General features: G+C 39.2%; 3 protein-coding genes across 3 annotated transcripts; 2 read left to right on the top strand and 1 right to left on the bottom strand.

Annotated features, from left to right (window-relative positions):
* Nucleotides 1–218: 218 nt before the first annotated feature.
* Nucleotides 219–1,631, bottom strand: LOC103874349. The gene is made up of 3 exons (XM_009152765.1): nucleotides 1,449–1,631; nucleotides 1,297–1,375; nucleotides 219–1,201 (listed from the first exon to the last, which is right to left on the bottom strand). Exons 1-3 carry the CDS (start codon nucleotides 1,629–1,631, stop codon nucleotides 219–221), a joined length of 1,245 nt encoding a protein of 414 aa, XP_009151013.1.
* Nucleotides 1,632–3,023: 1,392 nt separating this feature from the next.
* On the top strand, nucleotides 3,024–5,552 carry LOC103873673 (2-oxoglutarate-Fe(II) type oxidoreductase hxnY). Its single transcript, XM_009152073.2, has 11 exons — nucleotides 3,024–3,429; nucleotides 3,508–3,703; nucleotides 3,784–3,882; nucleotides 4,107–4,158; nucleotides 4,281–4,402; nucleotides 4,481–4,578; nucleotides 4,652–4,710; nucleotides 4,814–4,870; nucleotides 4,998–5,043; nucleotides 5,131–5,210; nucleotides 5,295–5,552. The coding sequence occupies exons 1-11, from the start codon at nucleotides 3,262–3,264 to the stop codon at nucleotides 5,380–5,382; spliced, it is 1,065 nt and encodes a 354-aa protein (XP_009150321.1). The 5' UTR covers nucleotides 3,024–3,261; the 3' UTR covers nucleotides 5,383–5,552.
* Nucleotides 5,553–16,001: 10,449 nt separating this feature from the next.
* Nucleotides 16,002–20,227, top strand: LOC117128530. Its single transcript, XM_033281177.1, has 4 exons — nucleotides 16,002–18,948; nucleotides 19,028–19,127; nucleotides 19,222–19,605; nucleotides 19,692–20,227. The coding sequence occupies exons 1-4, from the start codon at nucleotides 16,361–16,363 to the stop codon at nucleotides 19,959–19,961; spliced, it is 3,342 nt and encodes a 1,113-aa protein (XP_033137068.1). The 5' UTR covers nucleotides 16,002–16,360; the 3' UTR covers nucleotides 19,962–20,227.
* Nucleotides 20,228–25,311: the final 5,084 nt, after the last annotated feature.

Below are 25,311 nucleotides of genomic sequence, written 5' to 3'. Positions count from 1 at the left end.
AAAAAGAGCAAGACCCCCCTAGGTTTTACAGGGTCGACAGTGTACAAACGGTCATAACCCAACCAAGACTGAAGATCTACTAAGGTGTTTCTACTATTCATAGTTTCCATAAGAAATAAGACTTCAGGGAAATACGTACGTCGCAATTCTGTGAGTCGATGAACTGTCAGTTCATGAGGCCGTCCCAGTCCCCGACAGTTCCAACTTATGATACTCATTTAAGAGTTGGACGGTCCCTCACGCGGGACCATCTTTGATGCATTGCTCTTAGCAGCTTTCGATGCACCCACCAATTCAACTTCTGCCTTCCTTTTCTTGCTAACAGTTCCTTCCGATTTGTCATGAACTTCGAGAGAGATCTGAGCCTTTTGAGCCTTCTTCCTGGAGATATACATTCTTTTAAAAGTACCTGGTTTCCTTTTGCCCGTATCTTTAGACTCAGAATCTCCAGCGCTGAAGAAGATAGGGAAGCTTGAACTTTGGTCCATCAAGCTTTGAGAGGACGGAATGGAGAGTCTACAGAAGACGTCAGTAGTAGAGCTGAAAAGCGAATGTCCAGAAGAGATTGCAGAAGCCATGAGTTTTGGTTGAGAGCTTGTAGAGAAAGGACAATCCATCTTGTCGTTTTTATCGAAGTTAAAGACAATCCCTTTGCCTTTATCTAAATCTGTAGTAAACACTGGAGGAGGTTCGAGTTGCAGAACCAATCTCTGAGTGATGGGATTTGATTCTGCTTCTTTGACTGAGGAAATTACTCTCTGTTCACGCACATGACGATCTTCAGAAATCGAAGCTCTCAGATAATTACGCATTTCTTCGAGAACTTCAGGGGCAATGCGAGTACGACCCAAAGCGGAGTTTATTCCTACTTGATCTTCTTTCAAAACACTGAACAGAGGATCACTCTCCGACAGGTGAAGATTAGATGAAGAAGGCCGAGAAACAGCCATGCCAGAAGAAGAAATGACATTAGATCTTAAAGCATGTGCTAGAAAAGGGCATCTCTCCTTTGCATGTGTGAGCCTTTGCCAATGGTAACAGCGCTTTTGAACCCTTTCATAGTAGTAGTAGATCACTGACTGACCACCACCCGGAAGATTGAGAATCTTTGATTTCTGGGAAACATCAAAGCGAATTTTAACCCTTACATAATCTTGTCTTTGCGGTTTATCAGGGTCGAAAGCCACTTCTTCAATATGTCCTACAAGGTCTCCCAGGTCTAAAAAAGCTTTTTGGTAAAGTGATTCACGGGGATATTGCTGATCCTGACCCAAATTGACACATATTGAAGATAACCCAGAGGAGGCCTCTTAATCCAGCGTTCAATGGCGAGACCCCAATCATCAAAAGTCTGCATACCCTTATCTAGAACCTCCTGAAGATCATGTTCATGCGAAAACAAACTGAAATATTTCTTTGGTTAAGGCAAATCCATGAACCCGGTTCACCTTTTGCCATTTCCTAGGCAGATCGAAGATCAATTTAGCCATCCTCTGTAGTTCTGGGTTGAGAAGGCGTCCGATGATGCTGCATGCATTACGATCAGTGGCGAAATACTGAGGAAGATCAGGTAAGTCGAAAGGGGCATCATCATCATCCTTGAGAGATAAAGCTAGAAGAGCTTTGTCCATTTCTGAAGACATTTAGAGGATTCAACGTACATAGAAGAAGAAGATTGAACTGGTTTAGAGATGATTTAAAGATTGGATTTGAGATATTTGGGATCTATATCTCTTTTTGGTTGAAGAAACCACAAAAGAGAAACGGGGCTCTAGAGAGGATTTTCTAGAGAGAGAGAGAAACTTTCACTCGATTCAGTTTTTGCCAGAGGGGAAATCCATTTTCCCGTTAGATTGGATAGTTTCTAAAAATAAAGAAAAGAAGTAGGCTTTTTTTTTTAGAAATGACATTGCATTATGCGTGTTATAAAATGCTACACTGAAAATGGTTGAATAAAAAGAATAAAACTTGGGTTCACCCTCTAAGGTGAACCTTTAAAATCATCTCATCTATAAAACCAATCATAATGCCACCTAGATTAATGAATAAAAAATATTAAATATTTTTAAAATAACCAAAATAACAAAATAATAATAGTAATAATAATAATGTCAATTTTAACTACGTTAAGCCGCCAGTTAAATCATAAATCCAAACCGTAACCCTAAACAAAAAATTCTATACCCTAAATCCAAAACTTATACCCTAAAACCCAAATCTATACCTTAAACCCGAACCCCTATACCCTAAATTTAAACCATATACCCTAAGCCTAAATCTTAGACCCTAAACCCAAACTCTATACCCTAAACCCAAACCCTAAACTCTCAACTCTAAACTCTAAACCCTAAACCATAGACTCTAAATCCTAAACCCAAACTCTAGACCCTAAATTCAAACCCTAGATCCTAAACCCAAACTTTATATCCTAAACTCAAACCCTATACCCTAAATTTAAACTGTAAATCCTAAACCCAAATCAAGATTTAAGGTTTGGATTTATAGTCTACGGTTTGGGTTCATGATTTAGGATATAGGGTTCGGGTTTAGGGTATAGGATTTGAGTTTAGGGTCTAGAATTTGGGTTTAGAATTTAGGGTCTAGGATTTATAATCTAGGATTTAGGGTTTAGAATTTAGAGTCTTGTGTTTGGGTTTAGGATATAGAGTTTGGGTTTAGGGTTTGGGTTTAGGGTTGATGTTTGGATTTTAGGGTATAGGATTTGGATTTAGGGTATAGAACTTTTTAGTTTAGGGTTACGGTTTAGATTTAGAGTTTAGCTAGTGGCTTAACATCGTTAAAATTGACATTATTTTTGTTTTTTGTTATTTTAGTTATTTTAAAAATATTTAATATTTTTTATTCATTAATTTATGTGGCATTCTAATTGGTTTTTAAAGGTGAGATGAATTTAAATGTTCATCTTAGAGGCGTGAATCCAAAACTTGTTGGAATAAAAACTATTGAAATACTTATGGCTGTAGAGGTAAACTTTTCTTTTTTGTAATTTTAAGTAGAGACAAACTTGATTATCAGAGTTAGCAGGGAAGATCAAACGAGATCTAGAAAGAAGACAAAAGTTTTTCTTAAATGTCGACAAAATATTGATTTAATTTTATTATATTAGTGGTATGAGTCATCTTTTCATTGTTCAAGAAGACAGCAAATTTATTGCCTTATTAAAATCATCGTTTATTTAATTAATATTATTATAACTTTTTGTTTGCATATTCATGCAATTATATAGCTACCCACTCGATCATGAAAGGAAGCAACGCAAAAGACATTTTAGTCAATAACTCAAACAAAGAAATGAGCGAAATGCAGACTAAAAATCAGGTGGAGGATTCGATTATCCAGGAATCATTGCTTACTTGCATTGATCTTGCAAACTCTGATCTTCACCAATCAGCTCTTTTGCTCAAGAAGGTGTGCATCCATTTATTTTTGTTACTTTTTTATTTTGTAAGAAACCAATGATTTTATTTGGGGAGTTTCTTGTTTCAGGCATGTCTGGATAGTGGATTTTTCTACGTTATAAACCACGGAATAAGCAAAGAAGTCACGGACAAGGCTTTCGAGCAGAGCAAAAAGTTCTTTGCTCTTCCTTTGGAGGAGAAGATGAAAGTGTTGAAAAACGAAAAGCATCGTGGCTATACACCTTTGTATGATCAAATCCCTGATCCTGAGAATCAAGTCAAAGGTATGTGTAACCAGTTTTCACTTCAAAAAGTTCTCTTAAAGTGCTCTCCAATCATGTCTTTTTTTTTTTTTTGGTTTTAGGGGATCACAAAGAAGGTTACTACATTGGATCCGAAGTTCCCAGAGATGATCCTCAGTGGGATCGGCCATTTTATGGCCTCAACACTTGGCCTAATCCTGGTTAGTGAGCTCAGTTTTATTTATTAGTTATGAGTTTCTTATGATTTCAAATGGTATAGTCGAACAAAAATAGACTCTGTTGTTCTGTTTTATAAGATTAATCTCTTTCCTGCTTTTATACTTTTCATTTTTCTTGTATATACATAGCTTTTCAAACACTTTAGTGCAATGCATACAAAAGTTAGTGCAATTTCCTTTAATGGAACTTATGTCTTTTTCGGCAGATGTTTTGCCTGGGTGGCGAGAGACAATGGAGGAATACCATCAAGAAGCATTGTAATTCTCATTTGTTGTTTTTTTTTTCACATTGTGATTTAAGTGTTGCGTTTGATCCTTCCATCTATAGAGTTAAAATTTTGGTTCCATGGGGTTTGCTGAATGTTCATATTCTGTACCAGGAGGGTTTGTAAGGCTATAGCAAAACTATTGGCATTGTCGCTTGACTTGGATGCAGATTACTTTGATAGCCCTGAGATGCTTGGGAAGCCTATTTCAACTTTACGCTTGCTGCACTATGAAGGTGATAATTTGGAAGAAAATTACTCCAAATTTTTCTAAGCATTGTATATATGCCAACCATACTATGTTTACTTCTTAGGAATATCGGATCCCTCAAAAGGAGTATATGGAACTGGAGCACATTCCGATTATGGGATGATTACACTGTTAGCAACAGATGGTGTAATGGGACTCCAGGTACTGATTTGCGCATAATTATTTTTTCAAAATCACATTCTATTATTTTATGCAATAGTATATACCTTGACAGATATGCAAGGATAGGAACGCTAAGCTTCAAAAGTGGGAATATGTGCCGTCGATTGAAGGGTACAACATGAGAATTTAGTTTTCCGCTACACCAATCCTTCGTAAAATTATAATTCCCTAATTAACAGTTTTGGTGGACATATGGTTTATTTTTTCTCTACAGAGCAATTGTTGTGAATCTTGGTGATATGATGGAGCGTTGGAGCAACGGTCTTTTCAGGTAATAAATTTCTCTTAGGCATACTTGATACACTTAGGCTTCTCATTATGTCAGTCTTTAATTTGCAAGTAAATTTTTCTAGCTGACATTTGTTTCACGAGTTTTTTTTTTTTTTTTCACGACAAAGATCAACATTGCACCGGGTTATTTTAAACGGACAGACTCGATATTCCGTAAGTCTTTTACTAATTTCGACTCTACATTAATGTTCTTGTCAGTGTTATCACTTTACATTAGTTTTATAATGTTTACCGTCATAGATTCCATTTTTCGTGGAACCGAATCACGACTGCATAATAGAGTGTCTTCCAACTTGCCAGTCCGAAAACAATCTTCCCAAGTAAGGGTTTAACCTTGTTTTATATTCAGAACTATGGTCATCCATACTGCATTAAATATCTTTATGGCTGTGTTTAATGAATAGATATCCAGCTATCAAATGTTCGGCGTATCTCACCCAACGTTACGAAGAATCGCATTTGAAGTTCAGCAGCTACAAAAAACAAACTTGAGTGAAGTTTGTTCTCCACTGTCTTTCCACTATCCTTGGTTTTCAAGTTGAGTTGATTGTCTTTCAATATTATCAGAGTCGGTTTGGGTTTGGCTTCTTTTGCTATTCACCAAGGCTATATATGTGACACCCGTCACTTCGAAATAAAATAATAAATAATAATTTTGGAAATCTCTATTTATAAATATTTGAAAATCAGCGTTTACGCTGGAAATCTAGTAAATAAAATAAACGTTTGAAATATAAATAACAATATAGACATGCTACAACCAACGCAATGATAGCATACCGCATTTCCTCATAAGGATATATATATATATATAATACTACAGGCGTCGTAAGTACATTAGTTCACTATTTACCTCCGCAATCTCCACAAACAGGCGGCCTAGTACAAACATCTCTGTACCACACAAATCCCGCGGCCTAGTGCAGACACCTCTACACCCCGAAATCTCACAAACATGGACTCGCATATTTACATATATATATATATATATATATATATATATATATATATATATATATATAGCAGTTCTTAACATCAAACATCTCAATCAACTGTCGAATCCTTTATTTCCGGTTTAACAATTAATATCAATAATGAACAGCAAGACTCTCAAACAGACTTGATTCACAGAAACGGATCATGCGAAACTAAATTTTTCATAATGGTAGTACAAAACTAGCTCGGGATTTAACGGAGTAGCCCTCACCTTAGCAAAGAAGAGAAGTTGTATCTATGAACTCTGGATGCTCAAATAGACTCCAAATCTGAAACCAGGGGAATAAATCGAGTCAAAAACGCCCTTCGAACAGTTAAAAACGGGTCTGGTCAAGGTCTACGAAAAGTTAACCCATTGGTCAAAGGTCTACCCGGTCAACTCTTGACCAGAAATCAATTTGACCTAACCGACCGTTTAACCCTAACCAATTTTGAATTAACAAACCAAACCGGTTTGACTGGTCAACGAGTTGATACACCGAGTCACTGGCGAGTCATGAAGGCCGGGGGTGGCGAGGCGACAGTATGGCGGCGGTCCGGCGGCGGCGGTCTGGCGGAGGAGACGGCGGCGAAAGCTGCTGAGATGATTGCCAACGGTGGTGAGTGGCCGGCACTCACGCGCGGAGGCGAAACTTCCGGAGGCTCTAGCGGCTTTGTCCGGGCTCGGATTGCGGTGTGGTCGGTGGCTACGGCTTTGTCCGAGGAGAAGAACACGATGGTGGCTTTTAATGCGTGAGATTATCAACGGTTAGGGAGATATGGCCGATTTACTGAACGAATGTAAACAAAGCTTAAATGCATGGCGATTCCGGTGGTTCCTGCGGCTGCGAACAGTGATGATAAAGCTGGTGTGGTCATGTTGGTGCAGTGGTAGAAGTGGCGTGGCCTGAGCTTCTTCCAGTGGCTCCACTTAAGGTTTCACATTTCTCCATTTCTCTCTTCTTAGAACTCTCTCTCTTTTCTTTCTTACATCTAATTTTTATTCTTGGAGGTGGAAAAAAACAATGTGGAAGTGAGTATTTATAGACAAAATAAGTAGTCTTTGGATACATGCCTGGGACTTAGCGAGCTAACAAGTTTCGAGACCGAAACCTGGTCGTTACAATATGGCCTGAAAAAAAGAATAATGTGATTGATAAATGCTGTTTTTGAAAAAAATATATATATTTGATTTTTTTACCTGAAGATCAACCAAAATTAAGGATTTACCATACCCGAAAAAGAGCACATACATTTTACCCTTACCATGCACATTTTGTAGTAGAACATAGTTCACATTTAATAGCTTTCTTAATACCCTTTCGATATGATCATTTTCTAACCATAAATTAAGACTACAAGTGCACATCAATGTGAAGTAGTAGACAAGGATTGAAGCCACATATACTAAGGTTCAACAATGATTCTTCGAGGTAGAGGTAGAAGAAAAAATATATATTTGGTTTTCAAATTGCATTAAGATAACTAGCATAAATAAAAGAGAAGTTTACTTAAATGACTCAAATTAATTGTGTTATTACTAGAATGACTCATATTTTTCTAAAATTATTAGAATATTTTTTGGTCGAAATTGTCCTTATCCATAGCTATAACAAAAAAAAATATTACCAAAGTACCCTTACATTTGGTCGTCGGCAGATTTATTTTCAAAAAAATAAATCTATCGAGTAATAAATCTGTTTATAAAATCTGTTTAGAAAAATAAATCTATCGTTAAAGTGGTGTCAGACTTACTTAGAAACGTCAGATTTACTGCCACGATAGAGTTAATTGTACGATTTGAATAGAGAACATATTTTTAAGAATATGTCTGGCGAATGAAGTGGCAGATTTGTTACAAATGATCGATTTTTGTGGTCAACTTATTTTTTATGAACAGACTTATTTTCTTATGTACGACTTATTTTTTTATGACAGATTTATATATCCGACTTAAAATGGTTGGGAGACTTTTTATTTTACGTGGTGGCAGACTTTTTGACAGAAATTTTGGTTTGTATAAACCAAACATAATTTAATGTTAAATTAAATCCGGTTTATCTTAATTTTGAATCTGGTTTATTTTTAGTGTTATTCAGATCAGAATTAGGTCTAATTTTTTTTGTTATTGTTGTCATCTCTTTCATCCCTCTTTTCTTTTATTATCAAGTTGGCTTCCTTTGTACCCATCATCATTTCAAATGGCTTCCGTTGTTGCGGAGTTATAGAGAGTTGCAGTCTCGGTATACATTATATAGGCTAATTTTTTTATCCCTTTCGTTCATTCTACAGTAAAAGTTTTACTGTAAAACTCGCCTGTCCTTTTGAGGTGTCTGAACTTGGACAATGACCTTTGAATGTCCAGATATTAAAAGTAACTACTGCACTAACTGTTGTCGCAGTCGCATGAATGAGTATAATTCTTTGTAGGATTATTTGATTGATGATTACTCTCATATATTCTGCACCATCTGACCGAAATAGCAAATGTCAATGCTCACTATCACAATTCGATTGATGGTGACTACTTCATCATGTCCTTGCATATATTTATTGAGTACCCACACTGATTTTACTCTCTTAAATTGCTCCGTTATATCAAGTTGGAATGAAAATTATTGTATTAAAAGGGGAGAAAACAACCCCATCATGATCAAACTTTATTAGTAAAAGTAAAGTCAAAACCCTAAGTACATGAAATTTTTCACAACTCATAAGTAATATATAAGACTTTTTACAGCTTGTGGAGTTCATCTTTGAATTTGGCCTTTATTTTCTCCCTCTTTATCTTGTGAGCAGCTGTGCTAGTCCCGACTCTGATGTCCACGGCTCCGGCAATAACTTTATCTTTGCTGGAATTTCAAACTTTTCTAGCTTTGCCGCCTTGGTAAGAGATTGTTGAACCTCGATTACTGCATCACCATTCTCGCATAGCTCAGAGAAGTCGCTGTATTTAACTCCTGCTTGCTCTGCCCCATTTCTCTAATGCTCCGTATGATGCTACAACAAGAGTTACACAGTAGCTGTTCATTGGGTCTGTGTGTACCATAATGTTGACAACGTAATTACTTGAAACAAAGCTGCCTCTGCTTAACTACCTTGTAAACCTCATCGGTTTTTGCTTGATTGTTGAAGTAACCTGCTGTTACACCGTTATCACCTACCACAATCTCCCCTCGAGGCATTGGGTTGTCTGAAACATCCCTGTAATTCACGTAACAAAAACAAACTTACACATCAACCACATTGAGTGAGTAAATCAAAGCATCCTCTCCTAAGGAAGCATAGATAGTAACGCCAATTATGTTCTGTCTGAAACATTCCTATAATTCACAAACAAAAGCAAATCAATTTCATCAGTTAAGTAACGCACAAAACTCAATCAATTACCTGAAAGCGATAAACCACTCTGTGAAGGTGAAGCCGTGATGACCAAGTAACAGAAGTGGGCAAACACGCTAAAGAACTTAACTCATGTCTTAACCGGGGTCGATGTAAACTGTACTACGGTTAAGAATACTTTTGGGACCACAACAGGAGGAAACGGCTACACTGCGAGTTCGGCGCTCACACAAGCTGTCCTCATGTGGGATTCAGAAGGAACAAGGCGTGCTTGTACCCTCCCTGCAAACGCAATCAGTGAGCTGTCTTAGCGTCCAAAGGAAGCGTCTGCGTTAGGTCATGAAGCGAGCTGCTCCAGGGTTTCTCTATAAAGAGAAGGAAGTGTCAAGAGAGAGTGATACGGTGTAATAGATAGAGAGAGAAAACTTGTAATAGCATAAACTGATTAGCTTGTTTTCTCAGTCATAGGAATCGTTAGAGTGAATCTCAAGTGCTAGTGAAGGGCATTGAGGTGGGTCACTTAAGTTTCCTATTGTAAACTCTATCTGAATCTAGTGGATTCCGAGTTACCGACTCGGCCAGACGTAGCTACCCTCGTTAACGGGAGTGAACTGGATAAACTTGCTTGTGTGCTCCCTTTTTTCTTTTTCCTCTGTTTACTACTTCATCTTCTTCATACAACTCTGTTTCTTCAGTTCTCTTGAAACTATATCCTCTGTTCTTGGTTTGTTGGGACTTCTCTAGAGGAAAGTCGACGCCTTTAGGGTCTAGAAGTCTTAACAGAGTGGTATCAGAGCTGAGGTTCAGTGAACCATGTCTTCAGCTCGAATAGAGGTTGAGAAGTTTGACGGACGTGGAGACTACACGATGTGGAAGGAGAAGCTCATGGCCCATCTGGATATACTGGGGCTGAGCGTCGTTCTCAGAGAAGCCGAAGCTACGGTAGAGAAAACTCCAGATCCAAAACAAACTGAAGAAGAAGAGAAAGAAGCTAAAGAAAAGCAAGAAGCTTTAGAAGAGAAGAAGAGAAAGGCACGTAGTACTATCGTACTGAGTGTTACAGACCGAGTGTTGAGGAAGATCAAGAAGGAGACGACAGCCGCTGCGATGATAAGTGCTCTAGACAAACTTTACATGTCTAAAGCCCTCCCTAACCGGATCTACCTCAAACAGAAGCTATACAGCTTCAAGATGTCTGAAAATCTGTCTATTGAAGGTAACATTGATGAGTTCCTTCAGATAATAACAGATTTGGAGAACACAAATGTCTTGGTGTCAGATGAAGACCAAGCCATTTTGTTGCTGATGTCCTTACCAAAACCTTTCGATCAGCTGAGAGATACCTTGAAGTATGGTACTGGTAGAACCATCTTAACGCTAGATGAAGTGATTGCTGCGATATACTCTAAAGAACTTGAGTTTGGTTCTATCAAGAAGAGCATTAAAGGTCAAGCTGAGGGTCTCTACGCAAGAGAAAAGGTAGAGACTAGAGGAAGGTCAGACAACCGTGAGAAGAACTCCAAGTCCACAAAGTCTAGATCTAAATCGAGGACTAAGAAAGGATGTTGGACTTGTGGTGAGGAAGGACACTTCAGAAGCGCATGTCCTAACAAGAACAAGTCTCAGTCAAAGAAGGACTATGGTGGTAACAAAGGAGAATCATCTGGAGGAAAGAATAATCTTGCAGAGGCAGCTGGCCTCTACGTCTCAGAAGCTTTGTCCTCCACTGACGTTCATCTTGAAGACGAGTGGATAATGGATACTGGATGCAGTTACCATATGTGTCACCACCGAGAATGGTTTGAAGACTTAGATGAGGAAGCTGGCGGTTCTGTGAGGATGGGTAATCAGACAGTGTCTAGGGTGAGAGGGGTTGGTAGCGTCAGAGTCAAGAATGAAGCAGGTCTGAACGTTTTGCTTACAAACGTAAGGTTCATTCCTGAGATGGACAGAAACCTCTTGTCACTTGGAACCTTTGAGAAAGCTGGTTACCGTTTTGAGTCAGAGAATGGTGTTCTAAGCATCAAAGCTCGAGAACAAACTCTGCTCACTGGAAGAAGATACAACACTCTCTATCTGCTGCAGTGGAGACCAGCAGTTGCGGAATCATTAGCCATCGAGAGAAGGCAAGATGATACTGTACTATGGCATAGGAGATTAGGCCATATGAGCCAGAAGAACATGAATCTTTTGTTGAGAAAAAGTCTTCTGGACAGAAAGAAAGTGTCTACTCTGGAGGTTTGTGAAGACTGTATCTATGGAAGAGCCAGGAGGGTTGGGTTCAATCTTGCACAGCACGACACCAAGGAGAAACTTGAGTACGTACACTCAGACTTGTGGGGTGCGCCGTCTGTGCCTTTATCGCTTGGGAAGTGTCAATACTTCATTTCCTTCATCGATGATTACACTCGGAAGGTGTGGGTCTACTTTCTGAAAACTAAAGATGAAGCGTTCGAGAAGTTTGTAGACTGGATCAGCTTGGTGGAGAATCAGAGTGAGAAGAAAGTTAAGACCCTGAGAACCGATAACGGTCTCGAGTTTTGTAACAGACAGTTCGATGAATACTGCGCCTCAAAGGGCATTCAACGACATCGAACCTGTGCATACACTCCGCAACAGAACGATGTTGCGGAACGCATGAACCGCACCATTATGGAGAAGGTGAGGACTATGCTCAGCGACTCTGGCCTTCCTAAGAAGTTTTGGGCAGAAGCCACACACACTGCAACCGTCCTCATCAACAAGACTCCCTCATCATCTCTGAACTTCGACATTCCTGATAAGAAGTGGACTGGGAGAAACCCCGTCTACAGCTATCTAAGAAGATTCGGGTGTGTGGTGTTTGTACACACTGACGATGGAAAGCTCAGTCCTAGAGCTAAGAAGGGAATTCTGATTGGCTATCCCGTTGGAGTAAAGGCATACAAGGTGTGGTTGGTTGATGAAAGAAAGTGTGTTGTGAGCCGGAATGTTATCTTTCAGGAAAATGCTTCTTACAAAGATCTCATAAAGAGAAAGGAAGCTCAACCTGAAGAATCAGATGATGATCACACAGGTTCTCATTTGGATTTGGATCTGGAAGCAGAAGAGGATACCATCTCGGGTGGAGAACGTACGAGTGATCAAGAGCATCACCATACTCCAACTCCAAGCTCTGCCCCAATGTCTCCTCTTCAGAACCATGATGAATATGACTTGGAGGCTGACGTAAATCCTACACCTCCAAGCTATCATTTAGCAAGAGACAGAGAGAGGCGAGAAGCCAGAGCTCCTAGACGTTTTGATGATGAAGACTACCTCGCTGAAGCTCACTGTACCGCAGAAGATGGTGGAGAGATTGAACCTGCAGGGTACAGAGAAGCTCAGATTAATGCAAGGTGGGGAGATTGGAAGCTGGCTATGGACGAAGAGATGAAATCTCAGAATAAAAACAACACTTGGACCATAGTCAAGCGGCCAAGAAACCAAAGAATCATTGGGAGCAGATGGGTGTACAAGTATAAACTTGGAACTCCAGGAGTAGAAGAAGCAAGGTTTAAAGCGAGATTAGTGGCTAAGGGGTATGCTCAGCGAGAAGGAATTGACTATCATGAGATCTTCGCCCCTGTAGTCAAGCATGTATCCATAAGGATACTACTCTCGATCGTTGCTCAAGAAGATTTGGAACTGGAGCAACTCGACGTTAAAACTGCCTTCTTGCATGGAGAACTTAAAGAGAAGATCTACATGACTCCACCTGAAGGCTACGAGTCTCAATTCCAAGAAGATGAAGTTTGCTTGCTCAACAAATCTCTCTATGGACTCAAACAGTCTCCGAGGCAATGGAATGAGAAGTTTGATAACTACATGTCTGAGATTGGTTTTGTTAGAAGCGAGTATGACAGTTGTGCTTATGTGAAGGAGTTGCTGGATGGTTCGTTGATGTATCTCCTTATCTATGTTGATGATATGTTGGTGGCAGCCAAAGACAAAGAAGCTATATCTCAACTAAAGAAGGAACTCAGTCTCAAGTTTGAGATGAAAGACTTGGGAGCTGCCAGGAAGATACTTGGGATGGAGATTACCAGAAAGAGGGAAGAAGGAGTTCTGTGTTTGTCTCAAGAAGGTTACCTAAGTAAGATTCTAGAGACCTATGGTATGAAGGAGGCAAAACATGTATCAACTCCCCTTGGAGCTCATCTCAAACTGCGTGCTGGTACTGAGGAACAGATAGCTCGAGATGAAGATTACATGAGAGAAGTTCCTTACTCCAATGCTGTGGGAAGCATTATGTATGCAATGATAGGGACACGCCCTGATCTGGCTCACCCTGTTGGAGTCATCAGCCGTTATATGAGTCAGCCTATCAAGGATCACTGGCAGGCAGTAAAGTGGGTCTTGCGATACATCAAGGGAACTCAGCAAACCAGACTCATCTACAAGAGAAGCACTGATTTCAGCATAACCGGGTACTGTGATGCTGATTTCGCCTCAGACCCTGATAGAAGAAGGTCCATCACTGGCTTAGTGTTCACACTTGGTGGAAATACTATAAGCTGGAAGTCTGGACTGCAACGAGTTGTTGCTCTCTCAACCACTGAATCAGAGTACATGTCTCTTACTGAAGCTGTGAAGGAGGCACTGTGGTTGAAAGGTCTGCTAAGAGAATTCGGATATGATCAAAGGAGTGTTGATATCCATTGCGATTCTCAAAGTGCTATTGCACTGTCCAAGAACAATGTGCATCATGAACGCACGAAGCACATTGATGTGAAATGTCACTTCATTCGAGAAGTTATTGCGAATGGAGATGTTGATGTGGTGAAGATATCTACGGAAAAGAACCCTGCTGATATATTCACCAAGACGTTGGCTGTAGGGAAGTTTCAGACTGCCTTGAACTTCCTACATGTCAAGTCTGAGTAGTAAGACTCAGAAGATCCGAGTCGGGAATCCTGCAACTAGATTCAAGGTATATGGTATCTCTCTTTCTCTCAAGCTCGCACACGCTATTGGTTTTGTCATCACAGTTTCAGGTGGAGATTTGTGAAGGTGAAGCCGTGATGACCAAGTAACAGAAGTGGGCAAACACGCTAAAGAACTTAACTCATGTCTTAACCGGGGTCGATGTAAACTGTACTACGGTTAAGAATACTTTTGGGACCACAACAGGAGGAAACGGCTACACTGCGAGTTCGGCGCTCACACAAGCTGTCCTCATGTGGGATTCAGAAGGAACAAGGCGTGCTTGTACCCTCCCTGCAAACGCAATCAGTGAGCTGTCTTAGCGTCCAAAGGAAGCGTCTGCGTTAGGTCATGAAGCGAGCTGCTCCAGGGTTTCTCTATAAAGAGAAGGAAGTGTCAAGAGAGAGTGATACGGTGTAATAGATAGAGAGAGAAAACTTGTAATAGCATAAACTGATTAGCTTGTTTTCTCAGTCATAGGAATCGTTAGAGTGAATCTCAAGTGCTAGTGAAGGGCATTGAGGTGGGTCACTTAAGTTTCCTATTGTAAACTCTATCTGAATCTAGTGGATTCCGAGTTACCGACTCGGCCAGACGTAGCTACCCTCGTTAACGGGAGTGAACTGGATAAACTTGCTTGTGTGCTCCCTTTTTTCTTTTTCCTCTGTTTACTACTTCATCTTCTTCATACAACTCTGTTTCTTCAGTTCTCTTGAAACTATATCCTCTGTTCTTGGTTTGTTGGGACTTCTCTAGAGGAAAGTCGACGCCTTTAGGGTCTAGAAGTCTTAACACACTCATTTCTAGAAGTAAGTTCTTTACATCAAACAGTGAGAAAAAAAAACACAATATGACTCATAACCAAACTCTATAAACCCGAGGTAGAGAAACACAATACTACAGGAAAAAGGATGAGAAAATTGGGAAATTTAGGGTTTTTGAAATCTAACACTCATTCAAACAATAAATGATAAGAACATGAAACAAAAACTTAGAGTTGCATTGATTTAGGACTTACAGGTTCAATTTTCTTAGATTGAAAGGTGGATTTTGACAAAAGTGAAATCGGATTTAGGGTTCTTTTTGTATGACAGACGACGGCGAGTTGAGGTGGAGATGACGAAACGGAAGGAGCCTGTCCCAGAGGAGAGCTCACCTGAGACGGTCATGAAGAGAACCCTCCTTCGTCTTCGACGTTTCTTCAGAATATTCCGAGATACCTGAGCCGTCGGAATATTCCGAGGAACTGTATCCGTCGGGAAATTCCGAGGACCTACATCCTTCGGAATATCCGAGGAAGCAGTCGTCGGAATATCCCGAGGGATACACTTCCTCAGAATATTCCCAAAACTAATTTTTTTTTAAAAAATAAAAATTTATTTTTTTATTTGAAATTTGAAAATATAAAATTAAAATTGAAATAAAAAATATATTAGATAATATTCAAAGTTGTACAAACCAAAATAAAACATTCAGAGTTTTTGAAAAAAAAAAGAAACTACGGGAACTGCTCGTTCGGGTACATCCTCCTCATCATCTCCATCATTTGCTCGTTCTGCTTCCTCGTTGCCTCCCATCCCGCCTCTTGATCCGCTATCTTTTACTCCAACGCAGCTATGCGGTCATCTCTGTCCTTCAACTGGTCCATACACTACAAGAAAACACGCCGAATTCCGACGGAGATTCCGACGGACGACACAGCCGTCGGACACTTTGGACGGAATTCTGACCGATTTCCGACGAAAACAAAAAATCTGAAGTCGTCGGAATTCCGTCGGCTAATTCCGACGAATTTCCGAGAAAACAAGGGTCGTCGGAATATTCCGACGACTTTTCGACGATATTCCGATAAACAATATAACCGTTGTAGTCGTCGAAAAGTCGTCGGAATATTCCGTCAAATTTCCGACGATATGCCGATGAAAAGATATAACCGTTACGGTCGTCGGTATTCCGTCGGTATTTTCCGACGAATTTCCGACGAACCAAGTGACCGTTGCCGACAAATAAATATGACCGTTTTATAGCCGTTCGAGATTGGAAAATACTGACGGAATTCCGACGGAATGCTTTATATCTGTCGGTATTCCGTCGGAAAGTCGTCGGATGTCCGTAAGCAATTTCCTATAAATGCAACCCCTCCTCATTCATCTCATTCACACCTCATTCTCTCTTCTTTCTCTTTAGTCATAACAATTCCGTGAAAATCATGTCTTCAGGAGCTTATTATCGTTCGTGGATGGATAAACCTCATTTGGATCCCAACACTAATTTGCTTACGGAAGAATACGTTCAAGGAATTGGAGAATTCATGAGGCTTGTTCAACAGCAACCGGATGCAAAAAGTGGTATGTTAAGATGTCCCTGCTCTACTTGCAATAATAATAAGGTTATAAAAGAATTTGATGTTTGGACTCATTTGTATATGAAAGGGTTTTCACGTAATTATAAAGTTTGGTACCTTCATGGGGAAACTGGTTATGAATATGGTAGTACTAGCGAACCTCAGCCTGTTAGTGAACTTCAGCCTGATATTAGGTTAGAAGAACCTAGAACGGATATAGATTATGGTGTAGGTACTGAGCAGATGGTACATGATCATTATAGAGGGGAAGAACCAAATCCCGAATCTAGGAGATTTTTTGATATGTTAGATGCAGGAAAACAACCTTTGTATCAAAATTGTAGAGATGGTCATTCAGTCTTATCATCTGCAACTAGATTAATGGGTATTAAGACAGACTATAATTTGGCTGAAGAATGCATGGATGCGATTACTGATTTTGTCAAAGGTATTCTACCTGAGGATAACCTTGCACCGGGTTCATACTACGAGGTTCAGAAACTTGTAGCCGGTCTTCAACTACCGTACGAAGTGATAGATGTATGTATTGACAACTGCATGATCTACTGGAGAGCGGATGAGACACGAAATGTATGCAAATTTTGTGGGAAACCTCGTTATCAGGAGACGAGGGGAAGAGTTCCGATCCCGTTCAAAAGAATGTGGTATTTGCCTTTGACGGAAAGATTGAAGAGGTTGTATCAGTGTGAGCGCACAGCAAAAGCAATGAGATGGCATGCAGAGCATTCCACAAATGGTGAGATTAGACATCCTTCAGATGCGAAGGCTTGGAAACATTTCCAGTCAACATATCCAGAATTTGCGGAAGAGAGAAGAAATGTTTATCTTGGATTATCTACTGATGGTTTCAGCCCGTTTGGAAAGCATGGAAGACAGTATTCTCTATGGCCAGTTATCGTGACCCCGTACAACTTACCGCCGAGCTTGTGCATGCGACGAGAGTTTTTGTTTCTCTCAATTCTCGTCCCCGGTCCAGATCATCCTAAAAGATCACTAGATGTGTTTCTTCAACCACTGATATATGAGTTGCAACAACTATGGGCGCATGGTTTTGAGACATACGATGTTTCGTGCAAAGAAAACTTTCAGATGCGGGCAGTACTTATGTGGACAATAAGTGACTTTCCAGCATATGGTATGTTATCTGGATGGACAACACATGGGAGGCTATCATGTCCATATTGTCAAGATGACACCGATGCTTTCCAACTAAAGAACGGAAGGAAAACGTGTTGGTTTGACTGTCACAGACGATTTCTTCCACCTGATCATCCATACCGCAGGAGTAAGACTTCGTTTACGAAGAACAAGCAGGTGTTTGATGGTCCACCTGAGGAAGTTAGTGGGGAAAATTTGTTGAAGCAGTTTAGGGATTTTGATGCAGAAAGGACGCCAGATGTAGGTGGACATGAAAACATTCGAGTCAGTGCGGTTGGAGAGCTACATAACTGGCACAAAAAGAGTATTTTCTGGGATCTGCCATATTGGAAGACTCATCTATTGCGGCATAATTTAGATGTCATGCATATTGAGAAGAACTTCTTCGACAATCTGATGAACACAGTCCTTAACATCCAAGGTAAAACGAAGGATAATTTGAAGTCAAGGTTGGATTTAGTCGATATCTGTGATCGTTCTGAACTTCACGTTGATGAGAACGGTACGGCCCCTTTTCCCATTTATCGGCTGGATGGTGCTAGAAAAGAAGAGTTCTTTGATTGGATTACAGATAAAGTGAAATTTCCTGACGGATATGCATCAAATTTGGGGAACTGCGTTGATAGAAGCGAAGGAAAGTTTAGTGGCTTGAAGAGTCATGATTGTCATGTAATTATGCAGCGCCTCCTCCCGTTTGCTTTTTCAGCATTATTGCCACGTAATGTTCATGAAGCAATTGCAGGGATAAGTGTTTTCTTCCGCGACTTATGCAGCAGAGTAGTGACTGAAGAGGGTATTAATAATTTGAAGACAAACGCACCAGTCAGCATGTGCAACCTTGAGAAGATATTTCCTCCATCATTCTTTGATGTAATGGAACATCTTGCTATTCATCTCGCAAGAGAATTGGAACTTGGTGGTCCTGTGCAGTACAGATGGATGTATATTTTTGAGCGTTATATGCATCATCTGAAGAAGATGGTCAAAAATCAAAGCAGGGTGGAAGGATCTATAGTGGCACAGGTGATCAATGAAGAAACTGCAATCTTTGCTGAAAATTATTTTCCACCAGAAGTGCATACAAAACACCGAAGACCTGCTCGGCATGATGACAGAGGGGAGAGAGCAACATATCATGTTACTGTCCCAAGCATGTTCAAGGAAATAGGACGACTTAGCGGAAAATTCACGAAGCGCAGACTTACGGACACTGAGCACGCTCATTTGCAAACATATTTGCTCACCAACTGTGAAGATGTTCTACAATATGAGAGGTAAAAATATTTTTTCATTTACATTGTTAGATTAATATTCAATAAATTTATTTCATATTGATAATATTTTTGTATATAGTGTATATATGGCGGAGTTGCGTATGACTCACAGGCATGCAACAGAAGATGAGCTTCAACAACTTAGAGATAACGGATTTGCTGTGTGGCTTCGTAGTTATGTGAGTCATATATCATATTACCCTATGCAAATGAGTAGTTTAAATTTAATATAAACTAATTAACTTTTCACTCATATATGTTTTTAATTTGTAGGTGAATGATGGTTTGGCCAGAGGTTTTGTGTTCGATGATTGGATACGCGAATTTGTGCAGGGACCAAACTATGTGGTCAAATCATATCCAAAATTTTGTACGCGAGGATATGCATTCACAAGGAAAGGTCATTCTAAGACAACATATGATGCTGGTGTTTCATCTTCTTCCGGTGACGATGTCTACTACGGCAACATAAAAGAAATATTGGAAATCCAATTTCCTGGAATGGTTGGATTGCGTTGTGTAGTATTCTATTGTGATTGGTATGACACCACCCCAGATAGAGGAGTGAAGATTGATGCGTTTGGTGTTACATCAGTTCATTCGCGGCGGAAACTTCAATACTATGATCCCTTCATTCTTGGTTCGCAAGCTGATCAGGTATGTCAATCTATTCATAATTTTTTTCCAATACAATTAATTAATGCTATATATTTTACTAATATTTGTATAATTGATATGTATAGGTATGTTACATCAGTTACCCTCGGGTGACGTACAGAGATGATCCATGGGTCACTGTAACGCAAATCAACCCAAGAGGACGAGTGGATGGAACTTCTGATGATGATGAACCATTGCAACCAGAGTCTACCAGCAACGCCCAGGCAGTTGAAGATTTGGCAAATGTTGAACTCGTTGAGGATTTGACTGAGTTTGGACTTGATGCTGTTGTACATTCGGAACCAGAAGCTGAGGTTGGGGAGTTTGATGAAGATTCAGAAGATTCGGATTAGTTTTTTTTTTTTTTTTTTTTTCCATTTGGTCCGTCGGAAATCCATCGCAAAATACCGACGAGATAGCGACGATAAAGAGTTTCATGAAAGTCTGGAGATGTCCTCGGTAATTCGTCGCAATATACCGACGACATCCCGACGAACTAACAGAGTTCGTCGGAATGTCGTCGGTATAGTGCGACGAATTACCGAGGACATGTGTTTTTAAAAAGTCCTCGGTAATTCGTCGCAATATACCGACGACATTACGACGAACTCTGTTAGTTCGTCGGGATGTCGTCGGTACATTGCGACGAATTACCGAGGACATGTGTTTTTAAAACATTTTCAACATAAAAATCTATAAATTTATATGCCAAAACTATGAAAATAATACATAATAAGTGTTAAGTGTTAAGTATAGTATTAGATCGCAACCGTTTAAATATAACAATTCATAAAAATATTTATGTATGCATATCACATGTTTTCATAACATCTCATCTTAACACTCATATACTTATACAATCACATTCATCTAATCTTACACTACAAAAAATGTTGTTGTATAAATTCGTGTTATCAAAACATTTCTACTGTTAAATCTTTATGAAAATACTATATATATTATCAAAGATTTGGATTTTGCTTTTAGAAACTTGTAACCAACCCTTAAACACTAAGTCGTCAGTATTCCGTCGGAATGAGTCGTCAGTATTCCGTCGGAATATACTGACGAACTTAATTCCGTCGGAATTGTAATTTACCCGGGAAAACCAAACCGCGTGAAATTTTCGCGGACCGCCAATTGATATATATTTAATGATACCGACGGAATACTGACGAACCCGTGTCCGTCGGAATTGTTAAATATAATTACTCATCTTCTTCCTTCTTCGTTATTTCCGCCTCCGGCTCTCTCTCAATTCTCTCCGCGATTTCTCTCCCTTTCACGGCGATTCCGGCCGTTCTCGAGCCCCCATCACCGGCGGCCCCCATTCCGGCCCCCAATCATCTTCTCACCCTCATATCTCTTCCCCAAACCCCAAATCATGTAAGAATCATCCCAACCTTGTTTTATCCCAATTTTTTAGGGTTTTGGAAGTTAGATCTCGGATTTTAGGTTGTTTGATTGAAAATTTTAGGATTGAATGGATAGTTTAGGATATATAAGTTAGGATTGTTGTTTGGATTGTTGTTTAAGTTTTTTTTTGGAATTATTTTGTGTTTTTGTTAAAATTCAAAACGTTTTCCTGTTTTTAAAACGTTTTTTGATTTTTAAAAACGTTTTTCAAGTTTCCAATAATAAACTATGTATAATAAAACGTTTTTAAAAAATTTTAAAAATATTTAACAACATTTTTCTATAATTATAAAAATTTATAATTTTGTATACATATATATATATAAATCATGTATAATAAAAAATTTTAAAATTTTAATAATTTTTTACAAATTTCCAGTAATAAACTATGTATAATAAAACGTTTTTTAAAAATTTTAAAAATATTTAACAACATTTTTCTATAATTATAAAAATTTATAATTTTGTATACATATATATATATATATATATAAATCATGTATAATAAAAAATTTTAAAATTTTAATAATTTTTTACAAATTTCCAGTAATAAACTATGTATAATAAAACGTTTTTTAAAAATTTTAAAAATATTTAACAACATTTTTCTATAATTATAAAAATTTATAAAATTTTTATAAGTTTCCAGTAATAAACTAAGTATAATAAAAGGTTTAATTGTTTTTTTTAAACGTTTATAAAACCTTTTGTAAATATATAAATGAAAACATTAAAAATAGAAATGGTTTGAAAAGATTTTTGATGTATTAATTTTTTTTTTAGGTCCGAGGATGTACCCCGCCCCGCAGCCCGTCTTCGACGTAGTTCGGTGAGCAGTTCCCGTGCATCGGGATCGTCTCACGAACAAAACTCGGTTCCCGCATATATTCCCGCTCCAGCTCCCGCTGCCCCTCCCGCTGCTGCTCAACAGGATCCGGGGGTCATGCCAGTTGATCTATTGGTTCAACAACCAGGTCGAGAGCATCTCCCGGTTCTCCATCCCAACCCACGACGAGGACATAGCACTTGGTTAGTATTTTTTTTAATTTGTAGTATTATGTTTTTTTCCATTAATTAACTTGTTAACTAACTTGTATTTTTTTTAAAGGTTCACCAAGTCGAAAAATGGCATTAGCAGGAGCATCAACCAGATGATGTACTCCATGCTTCGTTTTGGATATTCAAAGTGGAGTGTGATTCCTTTCGAAGAACGAGAGTTGTGGTTTCGTCAGTTTGCGGTAAACTCTTCATTTTTTTAAAGTATTTACATTTTTTAAAATATATTTACTTATTAAATTATGTTTGTTTTGTAGCAAGAGTTCAACTGGCACTCCGATCTCACGGAAACAGTCCGTAAGAAATTCAACGAAAAAGCCATGGACTCTTATACGAAGCAGATAAACGCGTGGAAGACAGTTTGGCAGAAGAACAAGAGGCCACGGTTCATCAACGGGACGGTGTGGGAGCAGTTGATAGCTCATTGGGAGAAGGAAGAAACTGCAGAGACGTCTTCTAGGAACTCCAAGAACCGGAAGAGCGATCGTGGCGGGAAAGGTATGTATGTGCACAACCTCGGCGCTTGCTCTATGTCTACTAAGGAAGATGAACTTGTAAGTTTTTTTTAATTATTTATCTTTATATTTTTTAAATAAATATTTTATATATTCCTTGGCTAATAATGGCGGTTTTTTAGATCGAAGAAAATGACGGTAATCCCGTTGATCGTCTCCAACTCATTAAGGTGGCTCACACTAACAAGAAGACAGGTCAAATTCAGGATCCCGTGATCAAAGGTGTCGTTGATTTGGTGGAAGCTGAAATAGCAACTCAATCTCAGCCTCTCTCTGATGACGGCGATTCTACGGGAGCTTCAACCAACTTGTCCCTATTGCAAATAAATGAGATGGTTGAAAAGGTAATTTTTTTTATTAATATATTTTTTTTATAATGTCGATTACTAATTTGTCTATATTTACTAACTTTAAATATTTTTGTAGGCGGTTCCTAAAAGGAAAGGAGGCCGTTTAGTTGGGTTGGCCCGCCGTGCTTCTTCGTATCCGGCGTCTTCTTCGCAAGCTCCGTATGCCGATCCCATGATTCTCGAGGAGCTACATGACAAAGATGAACGGATTGGGGCATTGGAGGAGCAGAACACCACTATCCTTTCGGAGAATGCCACTATCCGTTCGGAGAATGCCACTATCCTTGCTGAGCTGGCATCCCAGAAGAAGTTCAACGCCGAGATAATGCAGAAGCTAGATCGTTTGATGTCTTCGAGTTCTTAGTTTTTTTCAGCTTTTTAAAACTGTCTGAATGTTTTTTTCTTTCGTTTTGCATGAATTTTAAATTTTCTGAATGTTTTTTTTCTATTTCGGTTTGTATGAATTTAAATTCTATAATATTATTAGTTTTAAATTTCAGATTTTATTTATTTATTTATTAATTTTTCAAATAAAAAATATATATAAAAATGCAAAATTAATTCGTATTAAAATTGACATTTTCCGACGAACTAAGTTCTCGGTAAATACCGACGGAGTATGACTCGTCGGTAAATACCGACGGATTATGATTCGTCGGAACATACCGACGAATGGTGAGTCGTCGGAATTTACCGACGAATCGTAATCCGTCGGTATTTACCGACGAGTCATACTCCGTCGGTATTTACCGACGAGTCATACTCCGTCGGTATTTACCGAGAACTTAGTTCGTCGGAATCTTCGGAGGATCCGTCTCCGTCGGTATATAGTTTTTCCGATGAACTCTAGTCTCGTGTGTCCGCATCGGAATATTGTCGGAAGTTCGTCAGAATGTCATTTCTCGGTATTCGTCAGAAAGTCGTCGGAAGTTCTGACGAAATTCCGACGAATTCTTTTTTCCGACGAAATGATACCGACGAACGCCTTCGTCAGAAATGCGTCGGAATAGGCCTATTCCGACGAACTTCCGACGATTTTGGCCATCATAATCTCTCTGTTTTCTTGTAGTGATAAGCCCTTCTGGATCAACATAGGGCTGTGGTGCAGAAGGAGGAACCGACCGGGCTCGACGACCCAAACCGACCAAACGTCCCTTCTTCTTTGGAACCGACTGAAATAGAAAATAAACAAATTTAAATAATAGAAACGTTGATAAAATGAAAATAAAGAAATAAATGAATTGAACTTTTTTATAAAGAACATACCGATTCAACGATTTCGTTGATTAGAATCCGGGACAAGTTGGTCGAAGCCGTCGAAGTGGCGTCCAGATCGGTTTGAAGCTGAGATAGATGGGTCTCTTCGTCTTCCTTCTGAGTTTCGATCAGGCTGAACACATCCTTCACAACACCATCATCAATCTCCCCGGTCTTCTTGTTGGTATGCGCCGTCTTCATTAGGACGCAATCATCAACCGGCTCGCCATCATTTTCATCTGCCTTGAAAAAAACAAAAGTTAAACAAACGTTAGAAATTAGAAGAAATGCATAAACAATAAAATAAAAATGCTTAAATAATTAAAAAAAAAAAGAGATTCAACTTATCAAGCGATCCCCCAGAGTGGAAATATCTTCTCAAGGTTGCACTGAATCACAGCTATGTTAGTCTTCAAATTTTCAATACCTTCAAGAGTCACTGATCTCGTGCATAAATCGCGGAAGAAAGCACTAATCCCTGCAATTGCTTCATGAACATTCCGTGGTAATAGTTCCTTGAAGGCAAACGGAAGGAGGCGCTGCATCATTACATGGCAATCGTCACTCTTCAAGCCGATAAACTTTCCTTCCTTTCTGTCGACACAGTTACGCAAATTAGATGCGTAAGCGTCTGGAAATTCCACATCGTTTGAAATCCAATCAAAGAACGCATATTTTCCCTCTGCATCAAGTCGGTATATGGGAAAAGGAGCCCTACCATTCTCATCAACATGAAGTTCTGAACGAGCACATATATCGACTAAATTCAGTCTTGACTTCAAATTATCCTTTGTTTTACCTTGAACGTTAAGGAACGTGTTCATGAGATTGTCAAAAAAATTCTTCTCAATATGCATGACATCTAAATTATGCCTTAGCAGATGATCCTTCCAGTTGGCAGATCCCATAAAATACTCTTTTTGTGCCAGTTATGTAGTTCTCCAACAGCATCTACCGGATAATGCACATGTCCACCTTGGTCTGGCGTCCTTTCTGCACCAAAATCTCTTAGTTGTGTCGACAAAGCTGCCCCACTAATTTCCGGAGGTGGACTGTCAAACACCCTCTTGTTCTTCGTAAACAAATTTCTATTCCTACGATATGGATGA

The sequence above is a fragment of the Brassica rapa genome, chromosome A01 (genome assembly GCF_000309985.2).
Source record: "Brassica rapa cultivar Chiifu-401-42 chromosome A01, CAAS_Brap_v3.01, whole genome shotgun sequence".
In the NCBI taxonomy this organism is placed as follows: domain Eukaryota; kingdom Viridiplantae; phylum Streptophyta; class Magnoliopsida; order Brassicales; family Brassicaceae; genus Brassica; species Brassica rapa.
The sequence above is the reverse complement of the archived record's forward strand: the minus strand, read 5'-3'. Positions and strand labels throughout refer to the sequence as shown.

Bases quoted from the DNA above. Each gene is read 5' to 3' on its own strand.
- LOC103873673 (XM_009152073.2), top strand. From the start codon at position 3,262: ATGAAAGGAAGCAACGCAAAAGACATTTTAGTCAATAACTCAAACAAA. The intron at 3,430-3,507 runs GTGTGCATCCAT...TTCTTGTTTCAG, and splicing joins CAGCTCTTTTGCTCAAGAAG to GCATGTCTGGATAGTGGATT. The intron at 4,403-4,480 runs GTGATAATTTGG...TTTACTTCTTAG, and splicing joins ACGCTTGCTGCACTATGAAG to GAATATCGGATCCCTCAAAA.
- LOC103874349 (XM_009152765.1), bottom strand. From the start codon at position 1,631: ATGGACAAAGCTCTTCTAGCTTTATCTCTCAAGGATGATGATGATGCC. The intron at 1,376-1,448 runs GTGAACCGGGTT...CATGATCTTCAG, and splicing joins TGCCTAGGAAATGGCAAAAG to GAGGTTCTAGATAAGGGTAT. The intron at 1,202-1,296 runs GTTATCTTCAAT...GAGACCTTGTAG, and splicing joins GATTAAGAGGCCTCCTCTGG to GACATATTGAAGAAGTGGCT.
- LOC117128530 (XM_033281177.1), top strand. From the start codon at position 16,361: ATGTCTTCAGGAGCTTATTATCGTTCGTGGATGGATAAACCTCATTTG. The intron at 19,128-19,221 runs GTGAGTCATATA...TTTAATTTGTAG, and splicing joins CTGTGTGGCTTCGTAGTTAT to GTGAATGATGGTTTGGCCAG. The intron at 19,606-19,691 runs GTATGTCAATCT...TGATATGTATAG, and splicing joins TTGGTTCGCAAGCTGATCAG to GTATGTTACATCAGTTACCC.